Source organism: Bubalus kerabau, chromosome 8 (genome assembly GCF_029407905.1).
Source record: "Bubalus kerabau isolate K-KA32 ecotype Philippines breed swamp buffalo chromosome 8, PCC_UOA_SB_1v2, whole genome shotgun sequence".
Taxonomy (NCBI): Eukaryota; Metazoa; Chordata; class Mammalia; order Artiodactyla; family Bovidae; genus Bubalus; species Bubalus kerabau.
Window position 1 is genome coordinate 80,413,235 of NC_073631.1, and position 24,450 is coordinate 80,437,684.

Sequence of the window (24,450 nt, forward strand, 5' to 3'; positions counted from 1 at the left end):
ATTATGTTTCACCACAATTAAAAACATTTTAAAAAATAAAAACACACTAATGAGCATCACAGAAAGCCCTGTCCCTATAATGTCATTCCACCCAGGCCTTGCTTTCAGTGGAAACGAGACTTACTTTGAGAGGCCCAATCCCAAAGACACTGTTTCTGTTAAGCCTTTAAGGAGACTTCTGCTCTTTTATGTACCTACATACTCCATTAAAATTTTTTTTCATTTATTTGATTACACTGGGTCTTAGCTGTGGTACAATGGATCTTTGATCTTTGCTGTAGCATGCAGGATCTTTAGTCATTGTATGCAAAATCTTAGTTGTGGCATGTGGGTTCTAGTTACCAGACCAGGGAATGGAATCCGGGCCCCCTGCATTGGAGTGCAGAGTCTTAGCCAGTGGACAACCAGGGAAGTCCTTACATAATTCATTTAAGAACATGCTTGGTTTCACGTTCAGAAAACTCAAAGTGGAGAAAACAAATAAGGGTTCCTTTGTTAAAGTGAAATAAGTTAGCAATTGCTGGTCCTGATCCAGTAGCTAAGTGGTATACGGGTTGGCATCTTTGGTAGGACACTGCCAGGAACTCTATTCATTACAGAAAGAAGGAGGAAAGGGAGTAGGCTGTGGTTCTCCTCCTCCTTCTTTTTTTTTTTTTTTTTAACCCAAGAGAAATTTATTTTCTCATAGTTTTGGAAGCTAGAAGTCAGATCAGGATGCCAGCACACTTGGGTTCTATGAAGACTTCCCTGTTTATAGAGAAAGTACTGTGTGCTCAGATGACCTCTTGGTGTTCATGTGGTAAGGAGAGAGAAAGCTCTCTGATGTCTCTTCTTTTTTAAACTTTTATTTTGTATTGGGGCACAGCTGATTAACAATGTTGTGATTGGTTCAGATGAACAGCAAAGGGACTCAGCCAAACAAATACATATACCCAGTCTCCCCCCAAACTCCCCTCCCCTCCAGGCCTGTGCTTTTCCTTTTTATCACAAAACCAGATTTCTCAGAAGCCCAACCTGCCTCCGCACGCAGCACACCCCCCACCCCAACCATCCTTGCCAGACTTCCCCTATGTCTCTGCCAGGTCTGATCTCACCATCACCAATAACTGCCAGGGAGGCCTAAAAAGTCAACACTTTAGCCCTTCCATCCTTGCAGACAGCCAGGGGAAGACAGTTGGGAAGTGCAAGCCACCCATGGAACTATACCCACTTGTCCATCCCCCCTTTCCCAGCCACCATCATTCCTACTGTGGCTGTTGTCTCAGGGTCTCTCCCAGACCCCCTTAGCTGCCCCAACTGTGTGCCTGACACAGGCCTTCCAGGAGCAGAGCTCAGTGGAGAGGCTACCCAGCTTCATGTCTGAGCAAGATAATCAGGCAGGTTGGTTCCAATTTTGGTCTGGGTTACCTGGCTGTGTGACCTTGTGCAACTGTGAATCTTTCTGTAAAATGGAAATTCTAGGACCTGCCTTACCCTTAAGACACTTAGTATATACTATGCACCCAAAAAGTGCTCATCTATTTATATTTATTTATACCTTATAAATATAAGAAAATCTGGGAGTCTCTACATGCCAAGCACTGCGGTAAGTGAACGAGACTAGGTTTCCACACATCCTCTGAGGGCAAACTTATCCAGTTCAGTCTAATTGGATGTTTGACAAATGCCTAATTAAATGACAGGGGCAAAATGAAGTAATGGGTAATTAGATGGGAAGTTCAGCTGACCTGCACAAGAGGAGGGCCAGAACACATACATGTTAGGGCAAAGAGTCAGGCTGCCTCGGGATGAATCCTGGTTGTTACTCACATGGTGAATCCTGCCATGTGACCTGTGCCTCAGTTTCCGCATTTTCAAAGCGTTATTTGAGGATTAGTTGAATTAATTTAAAACAGTGTCAGGTCCACAGAAAGGGCTTTTATGTGTTATCCTTATTACCCGCTGCTGCTGCTGCTGCTAAGTCGCTTCAGTCTTGTCCGACTCTGTGCGACCCCATAGACAGCAGCCCACCAGGCTCCCCCGTCCCTGGGATTCTCCAGGCAAGAACACTGGAGTGGGTTGCCATTTCCTACTTTGTTCCAAAGACAAGACCGGTACTTGGGAAACAGATGCAGAGTGAACCAGAAAGGCCTGAGACTGAATCCCGGCTCTGGTTGAAGCCAATAGGAAACTTCATGAAGAAGGGCCACTAGGGCTCGTTTAGGAATTCTGTGTATTGGTGGAGATGCAGAAAAGAGCCCCCATGAAGTGGAGGATGGCATGGGAAAGTCTTGGTGGGTAGGCAGGAGTGAGAAAGATGAGGGGCAGTGAGGACAACAGAGACTGAGCAGTGTTGGGCGGAGGCTGGGAGGCCTGTTAACCCTGTGCGTAGGGCCTTAGACAGCCAGTTTCCCTAGTCCTGACCGTAACTCTAAGCCCTCTCCCGACTTCCAGTATCCCAGTGCCCCACCTACTCCTCGGGCCTGCGGCGGAGTAATCGCTGCAACCATTGGCCTCAGTCCGCCCACCCTGTTGTCAGCAGTGCCTACGGCAGAGGCGGGCACCCAGAGGGGTCCTGTGGTGGCGCAAAGAGCGCCAGTTCTCGAGAATGCGAGGTGACTAGTCGGACGAAGGGCCGGGGTCTGTACGACAGTGCGCACAAGCATGCGCACGGGTCCCTAGCCACTGGCCCCCCCCCGCCCCCTCCCCTCGTTGCCCAGCAACCCGTGGGGCGTAACCCTGCGCACGCGCAGGGCTAAGGGGCGGAGTACGTGTCTTGGCTTGCGCAGTGAACGTGCGGATTGGCAGGGGGGCGGGGCGAGACGGTGGGCGGGCCCCGCAGTGATTAGCATAATAAACCGCTCGGTGACTAATGAGATACAGCAAGGGTGGGGCGAGGTGCGCGGAGTGGCGGGAGGAGGTGCGCGGCGGCGGGCGGGTCCCGCAGTGATAAGCATGGTGGAGCGCGCGGTGATTGGTGGGATGCCTCTGTGGGCGGGGCAAGGCGCGCGGATTGGCGGGAGATGGCGCGCGGCAGGGGGCGGGGCTGTGGCGTGCGGAGAGGTGAGTAGGGTCTTGCTTCCCTGGACCTCGTGGAGACTGGGTGGGCTAGCTCTCTTGGTGTCCACGCGTGGCGGCGGGTTAAGCGGCATCTCGCGAGGGAAGTCTGAGCAGGGTCTTTGCTGTATCCCCCAAGACGGCCCCAGGGTGCGTGCTGGGGCCGTGGTCTGGGGCTTCAGACCGAGCGGCTCCTTTGAGATTGCGGCCGGAGTGCAGATTGCGGCCGGAGTGCTGCCACTGCTCTGCACTTTGGGGCAGAAAGTTAATTCAGATACAGTCCCGGCCCAGTATCTGTTCGATAGGGACAGAATTCAAGCCACTTAGAGCTGTTAAAAAACGCGGTGGGGTTAGATACCGGTTTTAGTACCACATACTATTTAACCCATTACATGCGAACTGTTACCATCCCTTCACGTCTGTATAGACTGAGCTGCTCCACGTATTGATCTTGGAACCTGCTGTGGATTTGACGTTCTTGGCACATCTCACTCAGGCTCGGGGCTGCTTTTGAAAAGTGGGCTTAAATGCTGCTACCTCTGGTCTCCTAGAGCTCTTATTCTACTCAGAGGAGGCAGACAATAAGCTTAAAAGCTATTGTTTGTTGAAAGGTAAATGCTATGAAAAACAATAAACATTGGAGGAGCAGACATGCCAGGGGAGGGATGCAGGAGAAGGTTTGAGCACACCTGAAGGAGAGGCGGCAGTGGACCATACTTGTATGGGAGGGAGGAGAGCAGTTCTCCTGGTTGTGGGGGCGGGGTGGGCAGGAGGGCAGGACCAGTGGGGCAGATCTCATAGGCCACTGTAGGAACCTGGGGTTTTATTCCATGAAACGGGGGCCGTTTGGAGGGTTTTGAGCAGAGGAGTGACTGACGTATGTTTTGTTATTTAATCATAAGCTTATTATTTTATGGTAGGCTTGTATAATAATAAGGCTGTCTTCACGCCCTGAAATGGGGCAGGTGCCAGGGAGCTGGATGGGGGCAGATGAGGAATCCCCTCATGTGGGGCGTGTGGAGTTTGAAGCCCTGATAGTCATCCAGGTAGATGTGTGGAATGGGCAGTGGACACTTGAGCCGGGTTTCGAGAGCTCTAGGTGGGAGATGCATTCCCTAACTTGCTCCATCTCCCTTTTTGGATGCAGGTTCCTGGGTGAGACATTGGTAGACAACACAGTAAGTTCCAGGTGCTGTTCTGGCCATCTGCTGTGCATGTGGGCTGGGGTTGCAGGACTGCATTTGTGTTTTCACAGGGACCACCTCCTCCTTGGCTTGGACACATCGAGCAGGGCCATGTTTTCTGAGCAGGCTGCCCAGAGGGCCCACACGTTGCTGTCTCCGCCATCAGCCAGCAATGCCACTTTTGCCAGGGTGCCTGTGGTGACTTACACCAACTCCTCGCAGCCCTTCCGGCTGGGAGAGCGCAGCTTTAGCCGGCAGTATGCTCACATTTATGCCACCCGTCTTATCCAGATGAGGCCTTTCGTGGTGAGCCGGGCCCAGCAGCGCTGGGGTAAGTAATGAGGTTGGGGAAATGCTTCCAGGTTTGTTGGGTATGTATTTCCTGCCCCTTGGGGTCGTCTCTCTTTCCTAATCAAGTGACCTGGACAGTGCAGACCTTCTTCTTTCTTCCTGGTTCTTCCTTGGTGATCTCTCCTGCTTTAAGTTATTCCGGGTGAAGCAGGACTCCCACCCTCCCCACCCCGCACCACATTCAACTTTCAGGTGATGCTGCATCACCCCGTTCTTAATATTTATGAGTGGCTTCTGGGACTTCCCTGCTGGTCCAGTGGTTAAGACTCCACGCTTCCAATGCAGGAGGCATGGAAGAGGAATTGGAATCCATCCCTGGTAGAGGAATTGGAATCCCACATGCCACTTGGTGAGCAAAAAAAACCAAAAAAGAGTGGCTTTCCATGTAGTTTTGAATTAATCTGTTGTGCCTTTAAACAGAAACTTTGTAGGTAAAATTGTGTCTTACTCATTTTTATTGCCTTCCCCCCACCCCCAACCGCCACCTGGCACCAGGCATTGTGGGTCTCAGCCCAGGTTGCACATTGGAAGCACTTGAAAAGCTTTGTAAAGCTCTGGCTCCCAGGTCCATTCTATCCCGTCAGGTTAGCTGGGTTGTGTGCCTGTGTGCTAAGTGACTTTAGTTGTGTCTGACTTTGTGTGACCCTATGGACTGTAGCCCACCAGGTTCCTCTGTCCATGGGATTTTCCAGGCAAGAATACTGGAGTGCGTTGCCATTTCCCACTCCAGGGGATCTTCCTGACCCAGGGAACCCACATCTCCTGCATTTCCTGCATTGATAGGCAGATTCTTCACCACTGCACCACCTGGGAAGCTCTGGTTTTATTAATATTATAGGCAGTCAGGAGAATACGTGACCCAGTCTCCTAGCTACATCATCATATTAAAGATGTTTTCCGTTTTTTTTTACTTCAGGCAGAAGTATCATTCACCTTTTCTCCGCCACATAAGAAGGGTCTCCTTCCTCTGGCCTTTCTCTCATTTTCCTTGACGTCCTCAAAGACATTCTCCTCGAGCCAAGGTCAATGTCACCTTTTAACCTGCTGTGGTACCAGGTCTCTCTTCTCACAAAGCTGCCCAGTAACAGGAAACAGCCGTTTTATTCTGCTCACAGAGTAGGGCCAGGAATTCGGACAGGAGCCCATGATAAGTGGGGCCTTGACTGGATGAAGGACAGTGGGGCAGCATCCCTCACTCACCACGTGGCTTCTCCATGTGGCCGGGTTTCCTCCCCAGAGCTCAGCCTCTGGCAGAGTTCGTCTCTACTCACAAGTTTCCTGAACACCTCAAGCCCTTTCTTGCTGTCAGCTCTCTCTGCGTCTGGCATGCTCCATCCCCAGGCTTCCTTCACGACCTCAGTTTAAAAGTCCTGTGCCTTGAGAGGCTTCCTGGGCCAGGAGGGCCTTCTCGGCATCTACTGCCTTCGCTCCCGTCTGTTCGTGGCACTTGTCCCAGCAGTGGATCCCTCATCTCCTGCTGTTGCCTCTCCCTCTGCACCGGAAGCTCAGTGAGAGCAAGGATGGGCCTTCGGGTTCACTCTCTGTGCTGGAGCCTGGCCTGGTGCCCACAGGCTGGAATGGATGGATGTCCTCCCGTCAGCACAGGGGTGTGCAGTTCTGCCTGGTGCTCAGACGTGCATGTTGGATCTCAGCTGTGTAGCCTTGGACATGTTACTTAATCTCTCTGTGCCTCAGTTTCCTCAGCCAGGTAGTGTGTAATATCTCCAGTGATGTGTTGTCGGGGGTAAAAGAGCTCCAGGCTCAGGGCTGGGCACAGCTCCCTGGGGCTGAGTGAAGGCTCGGTGGATATCACGGCTTTGAGATGGGTTGTTCCCGTTGGTGTCTGGCATTCTATCTAGAATGGCGGCATTGTGCCGCCCTCCCTATCTTACTCTGAATTACTCTCCTTTGCTCCCCAGGGTGTAGATCTGTGGAATGTTATTGGTTAGGGTTAGGGCAAGAAGGGCTTGTTTTGGAGAACCCAGCTAACGAAAGGGCTGGTCCCAAGTCCACATCATCCCATAACCCTGTTAGCGTTTCCTCCAGGCTTAGGGTCTAAGTCCTAACAAACTCTCAGGCCTTTGGGGCCTTGGCTCCTCCCTCTTGCCCACCCAAGTGACCCCTGCAATTCCATGGCTCTCCCACGCCTGTCTTGCTCCTCATCCCTGACGCTTCCTGTTTGTTCTCTCTGGGATCTCAGGAGCTCAGAGTGAACAGGGCTGTCTGACTTTACAAAGAACAGAACGGGGTGGATGGGTATATGAAGTTTGAATTTAGGGTATCTCTTTTCAGAAGACAAGGCACTTGTGGGGTCGATAAAATAAACTTGCAAAGGAAATTATAGTGTTGTCCAAGCAGGGCTGTGTTGAGACTTGGCATACCTCTTTCTAAAAATCAGTGTTATACTTTAGGTATAAGTGAGGGAACTCTGCATTAGCGTCCCATGGCTGCTGTCATAAACAACAAGGCCAAAACTGTGTGCCTTCAAACAGCAGAAATGTATTCGCTTCCAGCTCTGGAGGCCAGGGGTCCGAAATCCAGGTGTCGGCAGCATCACGCTCCCTCTGATCCTTCTTTGGCCCTTCTAGCCTCTGGTGACTGACCCCTCACTGCTGGCCTGTGGCCGCATCCCTCTGGTCTCTGCCCCTGCACCATCTTCACGCTGCCTTCTCTGCATGTCTGCCTCTCCTGCAAGGACACCCGGCATCCAGAGCCCCTCTGTCCTCCTGGGGCCGATCCTTTAGGTCCAGGGGGTCCTTGCATTTGATGTTCTCTCCCTCTTGGTGGAGAACAGGGCCCCAGGGCCACAGTGCTCAGTGAGGACTGGGCCCGTGCTTCATGGGGCAGAGGAGGGCCACCTGGTCTCTGAGCACATTCTCTTTGTACCCCAGGCAGTGGAGTCCTAGTGAAGAAGCTGTGTGAACTGCAGCCCGGGGAGAAGTGCTGTGTGGTGGGGACCCTCTTCAAGGCCATGCCACTCCAGCCCTCCATCCTACGGGAGGTCAGCGAAGAGGTAAGGCCAGCTGGCTCACACACGCCATCCCCAGAACAATGTTCCCATCCCAGAGGGCACGATGGGGCTACCTGCCTTGGATCCAGAGAATCAGGGCTGGGCCTCTGCCATAGGGTTGCTGGCTGCAGGGCCATCTCACTGATCCAGCACCGGAGCCTTGCTGGGCCCTGGCCTCATGACCACTGCCATCTTTGAATTCCAGCACAACCTGCTCCCCCAGCCTCCTCGGAGCAAATACATCCACCCAGATGATGAACTGATCTTGGAAGATGAATTGCAGCGTATCAAACTGGAGGGCACCATTGATGTGTCAAAGCTGGTCACAGGTAGGGAGTAGAGAGGTGGGGTGGCCTGTGCATCTGGGTGCTGGCTCACACTCGCATTCCCGGAGCAATGAGTTTGGGTTCAGGGAGAGGGTTAGACTATGGTAGCATGTTGGGTGGTAGCCTCCCGGAGGCTCCTCCCAGACCTGATCCTGCTCCTCCCCAGGAACGGTCCTGGCTGTGCTGGGCTCTGCGGGAGATGATGGAAAGTTCCTGGTGGAGGACCACTGCTTTGCAGGGCTTGCCCCTCAGAAGCCTGCACACCCCCTCGACACAGACAGGTGAGGAGCTGGGGCCCAGGGTCCGGGCAGTAGTCCAGGGGAGTCACAGTTGCTGCCTCTATCCCCCCTGCTTCCTTGTGATGGTGAGGAGCCCCACCAGTAGCTCCAAACAGCCCTCTTGGGACATCCCCTTACTTTCCCAGCACCCAAGAGGACCCCGACTTCTCTGGCAGGTTTGTGCTGCTGGTGTCTGGTCTGGGCCTGGGTGGAGGCGGGGGCGAGAGCCTGCTGGGCACCCAGCTGCTGGTGGACGTGGTGACAGGGCAGCTTGGGGATGAAGGGGAGCAGTGCAGCGCCGCCCACGTCTCCCGGGTCATCCTTGCCGGGAACCTCCTCAGCCACAACACGCAGAGCAGAGACTCCATCAACAAGGTATGGTGCCCGCCTGCCTGCATTCAAGCCTCTCTTTCCCCACGGAGGGTTGGGGATGGGGTCTTGCAGATCTGATGACCCAGGAATCTCTGGTGCTTTGGGACCCAGCCTCGTTCTCAAACCTCCCTCCTGAGGGTAGCGTGGGGACAGAGGCCCAGAACTCTTACTGTCCCTCCATAAGTCAGGCTTTGCTCCGCTCTCAGCCTCCTGGCAGGGGCTCTGGGTGTCCCTTTGATCTAAGTCTCCCTTGAGACCTGACAGCCTGTGTATGTACTTCTACTCCCAGGCCAAGTACTTGACCAAGAAAACCCAGGCTGCCAGTGTGGAGGCTGTCAAGATGCTAGATGAAATCCTTCTGCAGCTGAGCGTGAGTGAGCCGGGTCAGGCCAGCGCCTGCGACCAGGAGTGTTTGGCGGTGCAGATGGGCACTGAAAGGCGGGCAGGGGGAGCGGACTCCAGCAGGGTGACTGTGGAGGGCACTGGGCCCCACAGGCTCCCCTGCCCCTGTGCCCTCCAGGCCTCCGTGCCCGTGGATGTGATGCCGGGCGAATTTGACCCAACAAACTACACGCTCCCCCAGCAGCCCCTGCACCCCTGCATGTTCCCTCTGGCCACTGCCTACTCCACACTCCAGCTGGTCACCAACCCCTACCAGGCCACCATCGATGGAGTCAGGTAGCCCCACTCCAGCCTGATCCCTGGCCTTTTGCCTTGGTGACAGCAAGAGGGGAGGATGGGGCCCAGGGGTGCAAGAAAGCCCACCTGGGATTGGGCTCTTTTTCAAGTGGGGTTTGGGAACCTGCTATGAGGGCGCCAGGCCAGCTGTTGTGGGAGGAGCACAGATGATGGCCCCCCCAGGGTGGGGTCAGCCGAGCCTTGACTTGCAGATTCCTGGGGACGTCAGGACAGAACGTGAGTGACATCTTCCGATACAGCAGCATGGAGGATCACTTGGAGATCCTGGAGTGGACGCTGCAAGTCCGGCACATCAGCCCCACAGCCCCTGACACCCTAGGTAACGGGACTTAGACACGTGAGGTGGGAGCAAAGGGTCGGGGAAGACCAAAGGGGCTCCACTGATGCTCAGAGTGTTCCCAGCGTGGATTTGCACCCACCAGCCTTGCTATGACCTGTCTGAGGAAAAGCCCCAAAGCGTGACCTTTGTTTTGGGAGCTACTCTGGAGTCTTTATCTCTGTTTATGGCCAAGGCCCTGCTTAGGGCTGAAGGCTGTGGGAGCATGTTGGGAGCTTGAGCCAGTCAAGAGTCCTGCACCCTGCCCTCTGCCCACCGAGGACAGAGGCGGCAGCAGCACAACACACTGCCCTGCTTCTGGGGTCACGGGGCCAAGTCTGGAGGGATTTTTGTTGTGACGGCTGCAGGGTCTTGTGTATGGGATGGAGCCCCACGTCCTACATGGGACAGCCCCATCCCGAACGTGCAGATGTCTCCTGTGTGAGGTTGAGAAGTCCCACTCTCAACTGTACCTCGTCCTCCTCCAGGTTGTTACCCTTTCTATAAAACCGACCCATTTATCTTTCCGGAGTGCCCTCACGTCTACTTTTGTGGCAACACCCCCAGCTTTGGCTCCAAAATCATCCAAGGTAAGTTTTGTCTTCTGGGGGCCCCAGGCCTGGGCTGTCACGAGGGACATGCTCTCCCAAGGCTCACAGAGAAGGCCTGTGTTGGGTGTCCAGGCCCCTGTGGGGTGGACAGGCCAGGCTCTGCAAGGGCTGAAATTGTCCTTGCCCAGAGCTCATCCTGGGCAGTGTGGCTCTAGCTTTGGACCTTTACGGTGTTCTTGGCCCTTTTCATTTCTGGCCTCAAGGAGCTTCTGTGGTCAGCGCTCCATGGTGCTGATGGCAGGGGGTGGGGGAGGGTTCCTGTTTACCTCCTGTGACTTCCCTTTGAGACCGGGCTCACCCAGAACCTAAGATGGGCTCCCACCTGGCTTCTTTGCAGGCCCCGAAGACCAGACAGTGTTGTTGGTGGCTGTCCCAGACTTCAGCACCACCCAGACCGCCTGTCTCGTGAACCTGCGCAGCCTGGCCTGCCAGCCCATCAGCTTCTCAGGCTTTGGGGCAGAGGACGAGGACCTGGGAGGCCTGGGTCTGGGTCCCTGACTCACAAAGGCAGCCTTGTCCAGAGCAGCCCTGGCCATTCTTTCCCTGTGGCGTCAGCACCACGACAGCTTTGGCTCTGTAAATAAAGCCTAACTATTCACTGGTGTTGAGCTGGACAGTCCCTGTGTGGGGCCGGGGCACTCCTGTGGAAGGAGCCTCCCTACTCCTCCCCTCTCCCGGCTGGTCAGGATGGCAAGTGGTCAGTGATACATCTGCCAGTGAGCTTGGTTTATTGGTGTGGCCTGGGCAAGTGGTTGAGAAGTCTGCCCTGGGGCTTGCTCGTCCAGCCCCATCCCAGTCCTGCAGCGGAGCAGCAGGTGACCCTGGCTCTTAGGTCTCCATCACATTCATGCCCCCTCCTGGCAGAACCCACACCAGGGGGCCTTCCCTGTGCTGATGGCCGAGGAACTGGCCAGGGCAGTGTGACTACTGGTGCGAGCTCGTGCGTTGGCAGACCTGTTCTCAGAAGTCCCCAAAGTTCACTGTGTAGGTCTCAACTGTGGTGAAGGGGAAGTCTGGGCCCGTGACCATCTCTCCTTCCTCCTCCTCCCCTTCCTCCTCCTCAGGCCCCAGCTCTGTCCCAAACTCCGTCACCACCTCCGTGTAGGTCTCCGTCTCCGTCTCCGTCTCCGTTTCCGATTCCTCCCAATTGACTGTGGTCTCTGGTAGAAACTGCCAGGGCCCCAGTGTAGAACTTGGGGCTGGGGAGGGGGCAAGGTCGGCAGTGGGGAGCAGTGTTGGAGTGGGAGGGGGCGATGTGGGCGATGTGGGGGTAGTGGCCGGGCTCGTGGTGGCATTGAGGCGTCGGAGCCGCATCTGTTCGCGCATGCGCAGCCGATACTGCAGGCGGCGGCGTTGCATGCGCCTCTGCTGGGGGGTCATGGGGCGCGATGGGTCGATGTGTGGGATGGGCCGGTTCCCATTCATGGCCATGATCTCACGGATGCGCTTCCAGTTGGAGCGAGCCAAGATGAAATTGCACTGAGTGGCCCCAATGTCATAATCCACGTTGCAGGTCTTCGAGCTTGGGGTGTAGCCCTCCGCGTGGGCCGTCACGCGGTACTCACCAGGGTTCAGGATACGCCAGTAATCGCCACCACTGGCTGCAGAGGGAGGATGGGTTTGGCTACCTAGGAGTGCCCCCTCCCTCCCAGGCCCCAGCTCTGTCTGAGAAACCTGCAGCCCCTCCAGCCCTCCCTCTGGTCGAGATCCAGAGGAGCAGGGACTTCCTGGGCAGGGCAGGCCAGGCTTGTTTTGCCAAGGGCATGCATAGGTTTGGTCCCCCATCCTGAGAAGTGGGGTATAGTTGTACACTTGTGTACCTGTCTTCACTCCGTGGTTAATGCCACTCACGGAGATGGTGGCATTGGCTATCGGGATGCCTTGCTCGTCTGTCACAACCCCCTTGATGCCGCGGTGAACCTGCAGGGAGGAGGCAAGGTGGTGTCTACATGGCCTCCCCCCAGGCTGTTTCCCTGTACTGTCCAGGAGGTCCCCCAGCCCTTCACCAGCCTCTCCCCAAATGCTGCCCCACCCCTCCGCCAGTCCCCGCGGTGGCCCCCACACCTGCTCCATGAAGGTGAGCAGAGCTTCTTTGTTGTTCTCCCACTCTCGGGGCAGCTCGCTCTCATGAGGGAACTTATCACAGCCCAGGAAGATGGAGAGCTCCAGGCAGTTGGTGTGCAGGTAGCTGAAGTCGTTGATAGCTGGGCGGGGCAGACAGAGCCGCAGTCACCCCTGCCCATGCCAAATGCCCCACCACAGACCCTCCCAGGCCAACTCACTCCCAGAGCGGGGTTTCCACTTGGCCCCATTGACGATGCCCATGCCGCCAGTGTAGTCCTGTGCTTGGCACCCTCCCCTGTAGGGCTCAGTCATGGTGAGGTGGGTAGAGGCGAAGGAGATGGCCAGCCAGCGGAAGATGGCGTGGTCTGGGGTCTCCTGGGCCTCAGATGCCTCTTCTTCATCCTCTCCCCGGGCGGCTGCCATGGCCGCAGCCAGAAGCTGCTCCTGGCTGGGTGTGCGGGCCATATCATAGGGGTAGGACACAAGCCGCTCGCCACCGTTCAGGTTTGCCCCCAGCACGAAGGGGTTCTTCTCCATCCAGGCAATGATGGCCCGGACCTCCGTGGATACCTGGGGGTGGCCAGGGAAGAGGTCTGGTCCACAGCCTCCATCATCTGCCATACAGACCCCTCAGCAGTACTCACATCCCCTTGGTCCCTCGGAGCCCCTGCAGTCTCAGCACCTGAGCTCAGTCTCCCTCAACCCACCCCCAAGTCCCAAGCTCTACCGGGACTTGCCCCCAGGCCCTATTGGCCAGGCTGTGGCCTCACCGTGGCATCTGGAGAGAGGTAGCGTTCAGGGATGGGCAGGTTATTGTTGGGCACCCGGTAGGGGACCCATTTCCTTTCCTCAGCTCCCCAGAGCACCGAGTTGAGATCCGGGAAGTCCTCATAGATGTCAAAGCCCTCCTCGGTCCACAAACCCAGTGCCCAGTTCCCAAACTCTGAGCCCTGGGGAAGCCGGGAGAGAGGGGGTCAGCATCAGCAGCCCATTCCCAGCCCTGCCGCACCCAGGCTCCACCCTGACCCCCTTCCCTCCACCCACCATCTGCGCTGCCACCTCGTAGCCGTCAGGGTTCAGCGAGGGCACTAGGTGGATGCGCGTGTCGTGCACCAGGCTGCGCACGCGTGGGTTCCCATCGCGGTATTCGCGGCACAGGTATTGCATGAGTAGGAGCAGCAGCTCTCGGCCCAGCACCTCATTGCCATGGATACCAGCTGTGTAGCGGAACTCGGGCTCCCCTGTGAGGGTAGGAACCTCAGCAACCAGCCAGCCTCCTGAGGCCTGAGGCCCAGGGGACCTGAGGAAGGACCCAAACCGGCCTCATTCCCAGGAGACTGGGAGTGGCTGAGGCTTGCAGGGCCCAGGAGGGGCTCCAAAGACACAGGTGGGAGGTGGTGAGCTGGCAACATCAATAGTGCAGGCTCAGCTGCAATACCGGGCCTTGCCTCTATCTGTTGGGCTTCGGGAGGACCAGGCTTCCAGGGGGTCCTGGGGGCTGCGGGGGCCCTCACCCAGCTCGTGATCCCCGGGATTGTCCGAGATCTCCATGGCATAGATCTTGAGTCCTCGCGAGCTCTTCCCCAGGCTGTATGTGCGGGTGATCGTGGGGCACTGCTCATTCACCACCTTCATCAGCTGGGTGCCAGAAAAGACAGGGAGTTACACAGCCCCCACCCTGCCCCTAACCCACCCCCAGTGACCATGCTTCTCCCATGGCCCTGTCTGTTCTGTGGGGAAGCACCTGTTAGCCCTGAGCCCAGCGCCTGGACAGGACCCCAGTCTCAGGACAAGCACCCCACCTGCCGCATGTCTTTGTAGTTGTGGTGCCGGAAGTCCAGGTCATCGGTGGTCACCACCTCGTTCTGCACGTAGTAGCTGTGGACAGCTGCGGGGAAGGCAGGCAGGCAGGACCTTGAGCAGTCCACCTGCCAGTCCACCTTCCAGCCCACCCCAGGTTGCCCCAGCCACCCGTCTGTGCCCCTGCCAGCCCCAGGCACTCACGGGACACGGGGCACCCCAGCACCTCCAGACGCATGCACAGGCTGCCGTTCCAGGTGAGTGGGTAGATGCGGATGAAACGGGCCACTACCGGCTCCGGGAGCTCGCTCAGCACAGGCGTGTCCTTGTCCACGTTCCCGTGGAAGGTCTGGGAAGAGGCAGGCCTAAGAGCAGCCCCCAACCCCGGCGGAGACCCACCTGTGGCCCAGACGAGGAGGGTAGAGCCAAGAGCTCAGGTGCCCACCATTTCCTCGTAGCCGTTGGTGTACATCACCCACGTCTGGCTGTCGTTGCTGAAGCCCACGAAGAAGGAGGTCACAAAGTCGTCACTGGGGGGCAGATGGTGGTCAGGGCAAGGCTGCTCTCCCCACCCCAGGCTAAGGCCCAGGCCTTCAGGTGGCCCGAGCCCTCTCTTCTGGGCCCAAGAACCCAGAGCTAGCACATGTGGGGCTTGCTGGGGGTCTAGAGAGGCTGCCATGCCTGCTGCACGGCTGTGGGTGGTTGCTTTGCTTATCTGGACTCAGGGAGCTGACAGGCCATAACCAAGGAGAGGGGGTGGGGGCCCTGGAGAACCCACCAGACGGTTCTGAACGGGACTCAGAGCCATGTCTGGAGCCACCCATCCCTACCGAGTGCCTGTGAGCCCGGAAGACGTACTGGATGCTGGAGTCACGGCCCTGGGTGATGACGCCTGTGAACTTGGTGGTCCTTCTCGTGTCCACCTCGATCCACTGGGTCTGGGAGTCATCCTCAGCACACCACGCCCCATCGTAGTAGTCATCCTCAGTGTCGCCAGCCTGTCAGGGACAGCAGGGAGGCTGAGCGTGCAGGGGGCCCCTAAGCAGCGGGGAGAAGGGCCCATCCTGACACCCACCTGCATGTTGAGCCGGCCTCGCTGTGCACCCAGGCCGTGGCGCAGCATGGAGGAGGCCCGGATCTGGTTGTCCTCAATGCGGTGCGACTCCATCCCGATGGGGGGGCACTCTGGAGACACGGCACCCCAGGCTAGTGGCCCATTGGCTCCATCCCTCCATTGGTCCCTCCCTTCACCAAACCCAGAATGGAGGAGCCCAGTACCCACTTCCCCTCCGTCAGGAGGTGCCAGTTGGGGCAGCTCCACCCCAGCCCATACTTCCCCTCCTTGGGCCTCAGCTTCCACCTCCGGGGAATGTGCTGAGGATGCCAGGTGCCAAGGGGCCATGAGGCCTACATGAAATCACAGGGACGGCCACCCCAGGGCCTGACCCGTCACAGGCATTGTCTGTATCAGGGCCATCTGCACACCTGCCTTGTGCCCAGAGCTCTGTCCCTGGGGTCAGGCCCAGGGCAGACACTCCAGGGTCTCTCCCTTTTGCACCACAGGACTTTAAGAGCAGGAGAGAGTTCTGGAGGCCTAGAGTGCCAGCAGGAAATCTGGGTTTGGGACTCGCATGTGGCCTTGGATGGGTCACTTCTCCCATCATGCTTACCCAGCTGCTGTTGCCCCGCCCCACAGCCCTCATACCCACCCTACAGCCCCCACACATACCCACAGCCCCCACCACACCCCCCGTCCCCATATCCATCCTGCAACCCCTCCAACCCACCCTGTCCTTACACACCCTAGCCTCTACACCCCTCACTCACTGATTTTCTCTACTGGAGCCCACTCCTCCTCCGACTCCTCACCCTTCCGGGGCCCTGGGGGGCAACAAAGGGAGGAGGCGGTGATAAGGGTCCCAGAGCATCTGGGAGTCTGGCTGGCCTCTCACAAGGACCCATGCTGTGCAGGCTCAGCCCCCAGCCCCCAGAGACACACCTTTGGGGTCCTTGCCCTTCTCCACAGTCCATTTGTCATCCGTCTCCTCCTCCTTGGGGCTGCTGCCCTCCTTTTTGGGTTTCTCTGAAGGATGGAAGGTGGGAGGGTCCTGTTGGCTTAGCCCCGGAGTTCAGGAGGCAGGTGTTGTGGGAGTCAGGCCTGCACTGGGGGCTGGCCCAGGGGTGGGGACAGTCTGGGTCCACTCACTCAGCTCTTCCTTCTCTTCATCTGTTTCCAGGCCAGTGTCGGGCTTCTGGGGCTTGGGAGGCCGGAAGTAATAGTCCACTGTGGGGAGGGAGAGTCCTGATGAGAAGGCCTGAGGCTGGTCCCAGGACCCCACCCCAGGAGCTCCTAGCCAGGTTCACAGGAGCCCAGTGGGCAAGACGAGGAAGGGAATGGAGTCCAAAGGGACCGTGCAGGAGGGAGAGGAAGGCGGCAGCTTTGAAGGGAAGAAAGTCCAGAGGGGTGAGGGGTGGCTAGGACCGAAGCTCAGGAGGGTCAGAGAGTGACGCCCACGGAGCTGAGGAAGAATAAGCCAGAACAGAGGGCAGCAGGGAAGAGCTAAGTTCAGGAGCCAGGAAGACCCAGCCTGACGGAAGAAATCAGATGAGGGCAGGCAGCTTGGAGGGGGTGGCGGGGGCAGTGGGGTTGGTAAGGTCACTGCCACCAAGCTGGAGATACAGGCGGCTTGGCTTTGGGATGCAGCTGTGGTGGGCGGGGGGCCCTGGGCACTCACTGTCATCGTAGTTGGGGATCACGTAGCCGTCCTCATAGTCGGGGAGCAGCGGGGGTGGCAGGGGCTTCAGAGGTGGCGGCTCTGTGGAGGTGGGAGGCAGGGGTGGGCCAGAGCCCCCTCTCCTGGCACCCCCACCCCAAGTCTGCCCACATCCTACCGATCTTCTTCTCTGGGGCCTCAAAGCCCCGCCCAGGCGGCTCAGCCTTCTCCTCAGGGCGCTCAGGCCACAGCCTCTCTGGCCTTCTCCTGCTGGGGGGCGGCCTGGGCTGCTTCTGGCGGCGGATGTATTCAACTAGGGCAGAGGGTGGGCTCTGAGCCGGGCCAAGGTCAGGGAAGGTGGGGCCTCCGAGTGGACTATCATAAACCCGGGCCAGGGGTCGGGATCTAGCTGGGGAGGGCAGGGCAGGTGGGCCTCCCTGACGGTGGACCCTACTCACAGTCCTCGTAGTCTTCCCGCTCTATCTGGTCGTTGTAGTCCAGCGTGGGCTGCTCCGTCTCCTCCTCCGGCTCTGGGGGAGAGTGCTTGTGGCCACCTCGTGGAAGATACTCCCCGATGCCCCCACCTAGCCCCACCCTGGAAACCCAGCAGGCCAGGGTGATTGGTCCCTTGAGGCCAGGTGGCTGGTGCCCACTCACCAGGCTGGTGCTCCACGTCGGTCTCTTCTCCTGGACCCCCCCAGGGATCTGGGAGGGGTCCACCTGCAACACAGACCCCAGGGGCGTGTGGATGGGAGGCCTACCCTGACCACTGGCTCCACAGCAAGGCTCCGCAAGACCTGGGCCCTGCTGACACCCTCTGAACAGCTCACTCCCAGGGAGGCCTGGGCTGCTCGGGCCCTTAGCACCCTGCTGGCACTTCTGGAGGGACAGAGAGCTGGATAGTTTTCTGGGGAATCCAGGCACCGCTGTCTGGGAGGATCTGCTGCCCCAGCAGGGGGGTACCCTGCAGGCTCACAGCCCAGTGACACACGTCAGATGGCTCTTGGGGGGCTCAAGGGTCAGAGCCCAGGACTGTGGAGAGCTAGCCCCACCCACGAGGCCACCAAACACTCCCTCCCCAGGGAAGGAGTGGTACTGTGGGAGCCTCAGCTGAATTGCTGTGTTCATGACAACAATGAGGCCCCAGCACCCATCTGGTCTGAGGGTCTGCAAGAGGCAGGGACTCAGGGACCCACCCTCACCACCACCCCTCTGCAGCCCAGAAGGTCAGAGCCGCTGAACCCCAGAAGAGCCCAGTACACACCTCCCTCCTGGGGTAGTTCCTCGTGGTCAGGGCTGAGGAGTGGGGGCAGTGGCCATTGCGGGCTTTCAGAGGGGGTTGGGATGGAGAGCTTCTTCCCAGCTAGAGGCCTCTTGGTGGCCTTGGGGGGCTTCTCCTTGGGCTTCTTGGTGGCCTTGGGGGGCTTCTCCTTGGGGGGCTTCTCCTTGGGCTGCTTCTCCTTGGGCTTCTTGGTGGCTTTGGGTGGCTTTTCCTTGGGCTTCTTGGTGGCTTTGGGAGGTTTCTCCTTGGGTGGCTTCTCCTTGGGTTTCTTGGGAGGCCTAGAGGACCCCTCCGGGGGCTGCTTGGTCGCCTTGGGGCTTTTGTCCTTCTTCCCTTTCTTCCCTTTGTCTTTGGCTTTTCCCGGAGGCACTGTTCAAGATGCAGATTCAGGTCAAATCAATGAAGAGCCCCCTCTATGCCCTAGGTATCCCACGCAAGGTGGGCAAAGGGGCTGTTGGTAGTTCTGTGTTTCCCAAATTAAGGAAACTGAGAGGTTAAGCCACTTGTGGTCATGGAAGAGCTGGGGTTGGAACCCAGGCTTTCTGTCTGCGAGACATTCTATCACCACCACACCTTGGCCTGGTTGGCTCAGCTTCTCAGGAGCAGGCCCTCACCCTCCCATCTGTCCAAGGAGCACCTCACAATCCACTCTTTCTCCACATGGCCCCTTGGCCAGTCAGGGCTCACTATTCTGTGCTGGTCATGGAAAGAGCAGAGGGTGACTAAGCCACCAGGCCTGAAGGAGCACCCAGTCTGAAGGGGGAGGCAGTCTCATTCCTCTCACACAAAGTAAAGGGCATGGGCCTGGGGCCCCCCTGGAGCTAGAAAAGCTTCACAGAAAAGGGATACGCATGCACGATCCCCCGTCCAGGACTAAGGAGCCTGGGGCAGGTTGGAAGCCATAACCACAGGGTATCCTAGGGCCATGCAGAGGACAGAGGGACAGGCAAGTACTGCAGCTGCCTGCCCATCTCAGAGTCTGGGGGAGGGAGGGAGCAAGGGCAGGGCCTGGGGTTGCCTGTAGGAATCTTCCAGGACCCTGAGCAAATGCCGCTGAAAATATAATGGAGTTGTGGGGGCCACGTGACTGAAATACAGGAAAATCTACAAAATGCACACAGCCAGGAGAAATAGAGCTGCCCCAGCAGCAAGCAAGAGGCCGGGACAGCAATCCTGGAATGGAGAGGGGTGCTGAGATGGGTCCCAGAACCCATCCCCCGGGGTGGGGGAGGAGCCAGGAAAGATCTAGAGCAGGACAAAGGGGAGGGGCTGCTGACCTCAGGAATGATGGATGGTGCCTTGGAAGTCTCCTGGGAGAGAGATCAAAAAGACCCTTGCCCACCTTCCAGAAGGTCATGATAAACAGCTAAGATTTATTGACAACTGATTATATAAGAGGCACTAGGCTAAATGCTTTGGTGATGTATCACCTCATTTAATCCTCACAATAACCCCGGACCACTGCCCACTGCTCCTGGAAGCTTTGAGGAGACAGGAGGTCTTCTGCAGCCCCTTCCCTGCCTCTGTACTCCTGGAGTAGGAGGCCAGGCAGCAGAGTGCTGGGGATCCTTCCCAGGGGAGGCTGGAGGCTGGGTCTCTGGCAGTGGTGTGGCACAGTGTGTGCCACAATCAGGCTGAGTGGCCCCATTGAGACAGCAGGGCCCTTCACCTTCACACTACCCTGGGGAGGGGGCTGCCGAGTCCCCTGTTAGCTCGAGTCTAGTCCCTCCAGGGGTTTGCCGGCTGTGCAACAGGGACTGGGAGGACCCAATCCACTGGGCAGCGGACCTGCTGGATGTGTCCCCAACCTCAGAGGGCTACCAGCCAGCGCTGACCTCTGCCTGGCACACTGTCACGCCAGACATCTGGGCTCTCTTGTGCCTTTCGGATCCATTCCTAACGCTGGGCAGACTGGACATCGGCCAAACCCTACCGAGGCCCGCCATTCTCACCTGTGGTGCAGGGCTGTCCGGGCGGCCCCCCATCACGCCAAGGGCCACCCCTACCCAAAGCTCTTACCCTCTTCGGCCACCCCCGGACGCGCCCCCGGCTTGCCCCCTGTCTGGGGTTTGCGGGCGGGAAGGGTGGGTTCAGGGGGCGGTGGGGCCTCCACGTCGTCCTCCCGGGGCTCGGACTCCAGCTCGGACAGGAAGCCCTCGAGGAACTCCTCGATCTCGTCGTCGGTCAGCACCGTCTGCGGGCGCCCCCCGGGGCACAGCGCTAGCAGCACCAGGAGGCAGCCGAGCAGGGGCGCCCCGAGCAGGGCCGCCATGGTCACAGCACACACTGGGAGGCAGGGGCCCTGGGGAGGGGGCTCCGGGGGAGAGGTGCGGGGAGGGGGGTCCTGGGAGGGGCGGGCAGGGGACTCCGGAGAGGCGGGGGGTAGGCGGGGGTTGCTCGGGGAGGGGTGGGGGGTGATCCGGGGAGGGGCGGGTGGGAGGATCAGGGGTGGGTAGGGGACTCCGGCTTGCGGCGCGGGGCTGCTCCGGGCCAGGCAGTGACTCAGGGGTCGGTGGGGGCTCAGGGATGGTCAGGGGGTTCCAAGGCGCTGGCGGCGGCTGGGAGCTCAGGTCCCGCGTGGCGCGCTCCCGCGCGGACCGCCTTCTCCAAAGCGCCAGTGGCGGCCGGGGCGGGGGCGCCGGGGCTTCCGGAGCCGGCTCCCCCCACCCGGGGGGAAGGAGGAGGAGGAGGAGGAGCCGGGCGTGGACGGAGGGGCTGCGGGGGGGCTGAGCAGTCCAGGCGCCGCGCGCGCTTGGCACTTCCCGAAGTGGGAACTGCGGGCGGTGTCCCGGACCTGGGCCCCGCGCCTAGGAAGGAAGGCCCAGGGGAAGGAGGGCTGGAGGGATTGTGAGGTCCTGAGGGTGCTAGTGGCAGGGCTCCGACGCCCCTGCACAGCTCTGTCTGCAATACCACCTCCAAGCCAGATGGGAACTGGAGGCGGTGCCCCAGGGATGCCCCAGAGCCTGCTGGAGGTGAGCGGGAACCCTGAGAGCAGAGCTAAGCTATGGACTCTGGCCTCGGGGACCTTACCCCCTCTACAGACCCGCAGGAGAGTCCCAACCCATCCTTTCCTGTCTCTGGAGTCTTCAATCAGACATTCAGCTAACCCCCTAGGTCCATGAGAGCCCGTTCCTAGGCTGGCCCTCAGGGAGACACCACACTTTGGGAATTCACTGTAGCCAGGGACAGGTGCACAACTGCCCTGAGGACGGGCTAACTGCTCTGTTGGAAGTAGGATCCCCCATTTAAGATTGCCTCTCCCTTCCGACGATACTGACATACAAGGACAAGTTTGGAGGGGAGTCAGAGATGGAGCAAGGAGGGAGGAGATGCCTTTCACATTTTATTAAATTGTATGTGTCATTCATAGGAATGGGCTGTCAGGGGCATGGAGGGACTCAGCCCGGACACAGCAATTTCTATACAAGTTCAGGGCGTTCTTGCCCTCTCCTGCACTCCCAGCAGCAGAGGGAGGGACCCCAGATTAAGAACCCCAGAAAGGAGGCAGGAGGCAGCAGATTAGACACTACCCCTGAGGACGTGCCCCAGCTGAGAGAGTTGGTGGGTGCAAAGCTGTGTGCTGAAACCTGCCATGGGAACAGATCACTCACCACCCGAATAGGAGCCACAGATGTTTTCGGGCAGACCTCTTCCCCTATAGTTTCTTTTACTGTTTCCTTGGTGAACATTGCTTGACCTCTAGGGATACACTGTTTTCCCAAAAGCTGACATCCCAACAAGGACAAACAGGCATTCCTCTCTTTCCTCTTACCAGATCCTAGTTTTTTAAAACTGTGTTTCCTGTGCCTCCATCTATCGCATTGACTGGGGGGGGGGGAGGGGGGGGTGTGGGGTTGTGGTACAAAGATGGGGTAGTCAGACAATCCCAGATCGATTAGTAATGTCTGCCATGGGTGCCATGTGCTGCCATGCGTGCCTGGTATTTCCACGTGGCTTCTCAAAGGGCAAGTGTTGGCTGGCCTCAGATGGGTATGACACCCAAGGCCAGAGCTCCCGGAACATTCCTCCTTGATGGGATAAGGAAGCAAGAAAAGTACACCTGGAGCCTATGGGACAAGTTTAGCAGCACTCAGCCCTGAATCAAGGTTGTCTGTCTCAGGAGGCCCTGAGATGATGAACAGGAGGCAGCCGAGGAGCGCTGTGGGAGCTGCTGGCTCAGCCCCGAACTGGGGGCAGGGGCAGGACCCAGGGGGCTCTGCCTTCTCTCACCTCTTTCTTCCAAGGCCCTCCCTTCACTCCCAGCTCCTGTCGCTTCCCTGAGAAGACCAAGGCCACCCACCTGGGCTCTCGGAGCACGCCTCACCCCCACCCCTAGTCAGGCCTCCTTGTCCCTGTGCTGACCCTGCCCTGCTGTCCTGGCAGAGTAGGATGGAGCAAGCTCTTACCCATAAATGTCCTCTGCGAGCCTCTGAATCATCGTTCTCGAAACTTCTGTCTTGGAATTTGTTCTGTGGCCCCCAGTTGAGTGTGTCCAGTAGGGAGGCCCGAGGCTCAGGGGAGGGGGCAGCTCTAGAACGTCACTTCCCTGGGAACAGCTCCCAAGTTCAGCTGGCTCACACATGGATCAGATTTGAGCTCCACATCCTCTGCCAGGGAAAATAGAAGCCATAAGAAAATTAAAAAATAAAGAGAAACTTTTCCTCAGCCACAGTGAGTCACCAACAGGAACATGAGCAAGGGCTTGTGGGAAGCTGGGCCCTGGAGTGGGGAGGCAGGGGGCTGGGGGCCCTCCCCGCCTCCCTCGAAGGTCTGGGCAGGTGAGCGGGGTGGTGACTGCTGTCTGTGCCAGGCCTGTATCTCCCCTCAGGGAGCAGGGCTGGGACTCCACTCAGCTTTCAGACCTGCACTCAGGAAGTCGCGCAGACCTGGGCCCGTGAGGAGACGCCTGTCTGCTGAGGAGCCCTGTCATCTAAACCAAACTCCCCAAGGGCAGCAGCCCAGGCCAGGAAGAGGCAGGCCAAGAGGTGGGAGGCTTGATGTCTCCTGTGGCTGCCACTCACCCTCCTGGGGTCCAGCACCCCTTGCCAGCGGGTGGGGCATCTGTATCCAGGTTCAAGGATTCTCCTGAGCTAGTCTGGGAGTCTGCCGGCCATCTTGGGCCCCCCCCTACCCCCCACCTCCAGCTTCCTATGGAGAAGTCTGGGCCTTTCCCTCGGGCACAGTGAGGCCTGCCCTAGGGGCCACAACAGGACTGGACTTGACAGGCAGAGGCAAAGTGACGTCTCACCCTGGTGGACCTATCCTTGCTGCTTCCAGAGTGGGGAAGGGGCATTCTGGGGGCAGCTGACATGGGCTGGGGAGGGAGGGAGATGGTATGCGTGGAGTTTTCCTGCAGCCTTGTGAGGGTCAGGCTGGTGGAGCCCACAGATGCCATGGTGGGGAGAGGAAGGGGTGTGGCCTGTGCTCTCAAGCTCTGACCAGACTGGGGTGGGTCCTGTTTAGCTCATGGGCCAAGAGCTCACCTCTGAGAGCCATTGAGAAAGGCCATTGTAGGAGGGCTGCCTGCCAGGCTGGGAGGGCCCCAGGAGAGAGACTGGGATGGGGTGCAGGGTGCTGCCACCTTGGGTCAGGAGCAGGGACACTCCAGAGGTGTGTAGCAAGGTCCATCTGGGAGGAATGGTGTAATGAGGAGGCCCTGTGCGTTGCAGTGAAGGGCAGGAGGGGGTGGACATGTAGGCAAAGCTGTCATGTTGGGGCACCAGGGCCATTTGGCCCCTTTCAGTAATGCCCCCAGCGGGGTGGGGAGCCAGAAGCTCCCACATTGGGAGGGGGTGAGGAGATGGAGCAGAGATGGGAAGGAATGGAACCCACCCTCTTCCCACTATGGTAGGGTCATTCGTACAGGGGTAGGGAAATCACTGTAGGGCGGGCTTGCCTTGTTAATCTTTCAGATGCGACAGCTTCCTGGGTGAGAAGAGGGACCCAGGATGGACCTGGGGCAGGGTAAGAGGGCTTTCTTGCTTCCTCCAGCTCATCTCAGAAGCCACTATTAAAACTATGACCTTGAATAACTTGATTTTCTCAGGCTGTAAGTTGAGGGGGTGACTCCATGACCACTAGCAGCTCCCCAACCCTGATTGGAAGGGTCTCCCATTCAGACAGTCCATGTCTAGCAAGATTAGCATCTGTCTTTGCACATCAGACAATTTGGACCTCGAGGCAAGTCTGGCCGGAGCCTCGGGAAGAAGGAGGATCAGTTCCTTCCTGGGGTGGATCCCAGGTGACCTTGACCCCATTCCCCCCACCACAAGACCTCAGAGTTCCTGTCCTACAAACCTGGTGACCACACCCTCCCCACGAGATGGGGAGACAATGGAGTGGCTCCATCCAAGCCACTCTCCACATCCAGGGAAGTTAGGAGTCCCTAGAGGAGGATGCCCCAAGCC

At 58.2% G+C, this 24,450-nt stretch overlaps 2 protein-coding genes across 5 annotated transcripts; one reads left to right on the plus strand and one right to left on the minus strand.

Moving 5' to 3' along the window:
* Positions 1 to 2,964: 2,964 nt before the first annotated feature.
* On the plus strand, positions 2,965 to 10,786 carry POLD2 (DNA polymerase delta 2, accessory subunit). Of its 4 annotated transcripts, none has more exons than XM_055590709.1 (11): positions 2,965 to 3,042; positions 4,292 to 4,551; positions 7,463 to 7,584; positions 7,787 to 7,910; positions 8,074 to 8,188; positions 8,332 to 8,560; positions 8,847 to 8,927; positions 9,078 to 9,235; positions 9,448 to 9,575; positions 10,061 to 10,162; positions 10,521 to 10,786. In XM_055590709.1, exons 2-11 carry the CDS (start codon positions 4,332 to 4,334, stop codon positions 10,679 to 10,681), a joined length of 1,440 nt encoding a protein of 479 aa, XP_055446684.1. In that variant the 5' UTR covers positions 2,965 to 3,042; positions 4,292 to 4,331; the 3' UTR covers positions 10,682 to 10,786. The 4 variants fall into 4 exon arrangements, with proteins under 4 accessions (XP_055446684.1, XP_055446683.1, XP_055446686.1 ...); XM_055590708.1 differs by lacking the exon at positions 2,965 to 3,042 and adding an exon at positions 3,266 to 3,647; XM_055590711.1 differs by lacking the exon at positions 2,965 to 3,042 and adding an exon at positions 3,274 to 3,647 and having other exon boundaries at positions 8,362 to 8,560.
* A 109-nt stretch (positions 10,787 to 10,895) lies between these two features.
* Positions 10,896 to 20,344, minus strand: AEBP1 (AE binding protein 1). The gene is made up of 21 exons (XM_055590706.1): positions 20,063 to 20,344; positions 18,026 to 18,412; positions 17,419 to 17,481; positions 17,220 to 17,291; positions 16,940 to 17,074; positions 16,783 to 16,863; positions 16,254 to 16,331; positions 16,047 to 16,130; positions 15,875 to 15,928; positions 15,123 to 15,232; positions 14,906 to 15,045; positions 14,493 to 14,577; positions 14,252 to 14,396; positions 14,050 to 14,135; positions 13,762 to 13,885; positions 13,292 to 13,488; positions 13,018 to 13,197; positions 12,466 to 12,817; positions 12,248 to 12,387; positions 12,004 to 12,103; positions 10,896 to 11,784 (listed from the first exon to the last, which is right to left on the minus strand). The coding sequence occupies exons 1-21, from the start codon at positions 20,313 to 20,315 to the stop codon at positions 11,144 to 11,146; spliced, it is 3,507 nt and encodes a 1,168-aa protein (XP_055446681.1). The 5' UTR covers positions 20,316 to 20,344; the 3' UTR covers positions 10,896 to 11,143.
* Between the last annotated feature and the right edge of the window lie 4,106 nt (positions 20,345 to 24,450).